Source organism: Arachis duranensis, chromosome 4 (genome assembly GCF_000817695.3).
Source record: "Arachis duranensis cultivar V14167 chromosome 4, aradu.V14167.gnm2.J7QH, whole genome shotgun sequence".
NCBI lineage: Eukaryota > Viridiplantae > Streptophyta > Magnoliopsida > Fabales > Fabaceae > Arachis > Arachis duranensis.
Genome location: NC_029775.3, coordinates 100,269,567 through 100,273,132, shown reverse-complemented (window position 1 = coordinate 100,273,132; position 3,566 = coordinate 100,269,567). Strand labels below are relative to the sequence as shown.

General features: G+C 34.2%; 1 protein-coding gene across 2 annotated transcripts; it reads right to left on the bottom strand.

Annotated features, from left to right (window-relative positions):
- Positions 1 to 705: 705 nt before the first annotated feature.
- LOC107485249 (WEB family protein At2g38370) lies at positions 706 to 3,145 on the bottom strand. Of its 2 annotated transcripts, none has more exons than XM_016105763.3 (2): positions 2,782 to 3,145; positions 706 to 2,396 (listed from the first exon to the last, which is right to left on the bottom strand). In XM_016105763.3, the coding sequence occupies exons 1-2, from the start codon at positions 2,989 to 2,991 to the stop codon at positions 933 to 935; spliced, it is 1,674 nt and encodes a 557-aa protein (XP_015961249.1). In that variant the 5' UTR covers positions 2,992 to 3,145; the 3' UTR covers positions 706 to 932. The 2 variants fall into 2 exon arrangements, with proteins under 2 accessions (XP_015961249.1, XP_015961250.1); XM_016105764.3 differs by having other exon boundaries at positions 706 to 2,393.
- Between the last annotated feature and the right edge of the window lie 421 nt (positions 3,146 to 3,566).

Below are 3,566 nucleotides of genomic sequence, written 5' to 3'. Positions count from 1 at the left end.
AATAAATTAAAATATGAAATATTTTATTTGTAGTAATTCCATTATTAAAATCAAATAGGATCAACTTAGTTATTATTAAATAAATAAATTATTATATTTTTTTAAGTATAATTAAAGATGTTAATTCTTATATTTCTTAATATACTAGGATAACAAATAACAATAACAAAGCATTATCTCATTAGGTGGAATTGACTACATAAATCAAATTGACTACATAAATCAAATGACGCTATTAAATTCTATCATATCATGTCGAGAGACAATATACTAGGATAAAAAGAAAATACAAAATATTTAGGACAGACAGAGAAGAAACAAAAAGTTACAGGAGAGAGAAAGAAGAAACGTGAGAGAAGAAATAATAAAGTAACTGTTTTATGATGTATGTAGGAAATTAAAGAAATTTTAATATTTAAAATTTAAATTTATCTCGATTACTAATGTGTTTATCTATAAAATAGGAATGTGTTTTAATTTAAATTTAATTAAATAATATTATTTAAATTAAAAGACTGAGTAAAAGCTGAAAGTTAAAAGAAAATTAGCGATTTTTGTTTTGAATTTTGATAGAAATGTCAAATTCCACAATTATAAACACAAAGGAGAATATTTCACTACCAATTTGCAAGAGCTTAAGAATTCATGTGAATCAGATCACCAAGGAAAAAAAAAAGAATTATTCAAGTGAATGATCTCTGCAGAACTAGAATTAGCATAGAAAGCAATAACTAGGGAGGTTAGTATACAAATATAAACACAACAAAAACAGCTGACAAATGAATATCATACTACCAGTTTTCAAGAGGATAAGTTAAGAACTCTAGAACTAGAACTTAGCATAGGAAGCATAAATAGGTGATTAATATACAAACAACCGTGTACATAGAAAACAAGATGAAACAACATATTAATTGATCAAACTCATTCTATCACCTCAAATTCAACATTGGCTTCTTCTTCTTCTTCTTCTTTTGTTGTTTAGACAAGAGAAGTGAGAATCTCACAAACCCAAATTTCTTTCTCTTGGAAGAAAACTGCTTCTGTCCATTTTCTTTCTCAATTTGTGTATCAATGGATGAATCAGAATTTTGTTTGCCAAGCATCTGACCCAATGACATCTTCCTTTTCACAAAGCTTCTTTCTCCAGGCAACATGGATTCAATATCTTGCGGCGGAAGCAGCTTTCGGCTCAGTATTTGTCCTATCGATAGCGTTGGCTTAAGAACTGGCTTGGTTTCATCATTTACAATATTCAATCCATTCACATCAAGTAATATTGATTCTCTCTGATGGTGAGATGGATAAGAGGTTTTGAACTTGGTAGAATTTTGTACCGAGGAGCGTCTCTTGTGACTCTCGGACCGCCACTTCCTTAGAGCCTCCTCTACCACTAGCTTCCCTCTATTCGCCACCTCGACCCTTTCCAAAGCTTCATCAAGGACCTTCTTGCTGGATTTCAATTCTTCCAAAGCTTCCTCTGCCTTCTTTAAGATTTTCTCTTTTTCCAAATTCGCCTCATCAACTTCAAGCATGGCACTGAAAACTTTCTTCTTGTATTGTTCCTCAGCATCTTGAGCTTTGCAGGCAAGAGAAGTATACTCTTCAAATGAAAGAGTAACACCATCATGCTTTTCGGGTGAATTCTCAATCTCATGATTAGATAAAGCATTGATTTCTGCAATGGCAGCTGCTTCAGCGGCTCTAGCAGCTTCCTTCATTTTCCTGGCAGCAACCAATCTAATTTCTGCAGTTGTTATCATACTTCTAGTCTGTTCAATCTCAGACATTGTCCTCGAAACTTCTGACTTGGCGGCTTCTCCAATTTTCTTGAAATGCTCTGTCTCAGAACTCAATCGATGGAGCTCTCTCGTGATATCCGAAGGGTCACCGGAAACACACTTGATTTCAGCATCTTTTGCCAGTTCTATTCTAAGTCTGGTCTGTTTAAGTTCTTCTTCAAGAGAAGATATTTTCAATGAATTCTGACTAAGCCTCTCGCGGGTTCTCTCAAGCGAGATTCTTTCCTTGTCTAATTTCTTATTAAGCGATTCGACAGAAGCTCGAACATCAGCAAGATCATTAGTAGTTCTTGTTAGGTTCAACTTGGCCTGCTTCAATTCCATTAGTATCAAAGCCGGAGAAGACGAAGGGCAGGGAATAAAACCTTCCTTAGAAGCTTGTTGCTTTCTAACATCCAACACATTTTCTTCATTCTTTTTGGCTTCGGCTTCCTCCTTCTGTAGCTTTGTTCTCAAATCTTCAACAAGCCTTTTGGTACTCTCCAATTCCTTTAACACATCAAGAGTTTCCCTCTCTTTGAGGATCAATTCTTTCTCCAACACCATGGCCTGCTCCTCCAGTTTTGCACCGTCCACCTCTTCTCCGCCGTGCTGCTAACGAAAGTGGAAGCAACTTCAGTAATAACCATCTTAAGGAAATGTCATTTGAAAGAGAAGCATAATTCAAAAAAGAAAATACGGAATAATAAAGCAAAATCAAAGGATTTTTCACATTCTTTTACTATTTTTTTATTGTTAAACTGAAATTTAATTTATAATATTTATAAGTAAATACTAGCAGTTTTTTTCCCTCAACGATCTCTTGTACTATTTTTAACCTGGTATAAAATAATTTTATGGCAGAATAAAAAATTTCAAAAACATTTCTACTACACATGAGAACTACCACTATTCATCTTTATCTTCCCAGTTTTGTATACACAACACAGTAACAAAAGGGGAAAAAAAGGAAAAAGAGAGGATTATAAGAATAGCATACATGGTGAGAATGAAAAGGAAGCGGAAGAGAAGGAATAATAGGCTTCCAGAAACCGATGCCACCGAATCGAGTAACTGCCTCCTTCACAGATTCAAAGGGCACAGAAGTATCAATCTCACCCCTCACATTCACACTCACAGTCTTCTTCTCAGAACACTTTCGAGGTTCATGTTGATGCGTCGTCGTTTTCACTGGTTCTTCTTCCTCCATTTCCAGTTCCAACAGAGGCAAACGCGGCCTTAGGTAGCTGAGACTAACGAGTAACGAGGGCGTGATGGTAGAGATGGAATTTTGAAAGACGGAGCAAACACCCAAACCATAAGAGGACGACAACACAAAACAACAGCCTGGGCACACTGTTCAGTGTCAGTGTGGTAGTAACAAAGTTTCAAAAGGGGGATTTTTTTTTTCTTTTATAAATAAAAAAATTCATTATTTTCAAAAAAAAATTAAAAAAAAAACTTCTTTATCAGGATATAATCTTTTTTAGGATATNAATATTATGAAATGTTATAAAATTATTTTTTTATTTTAATTTCTTTTATCAAATTATCTTAATAATTAATAAAAATAATATTAAAAAAAACTCTTTTATTCTTATTCCGGTCCCTCTTTAGTCTTCAACAATAACTATGTCGGCATTAATTTTAATAGCGTTGTTTCAACTCTAGCCATTGATTTGGATCTCTTACTCCAGAAATTTTAGTTTTGACCGCCGTCATCATGTCGTTCTCCATCACCGTCGTTCTTATCCTCAGCTACAGCTATGATAGCGTTAGTAGCCA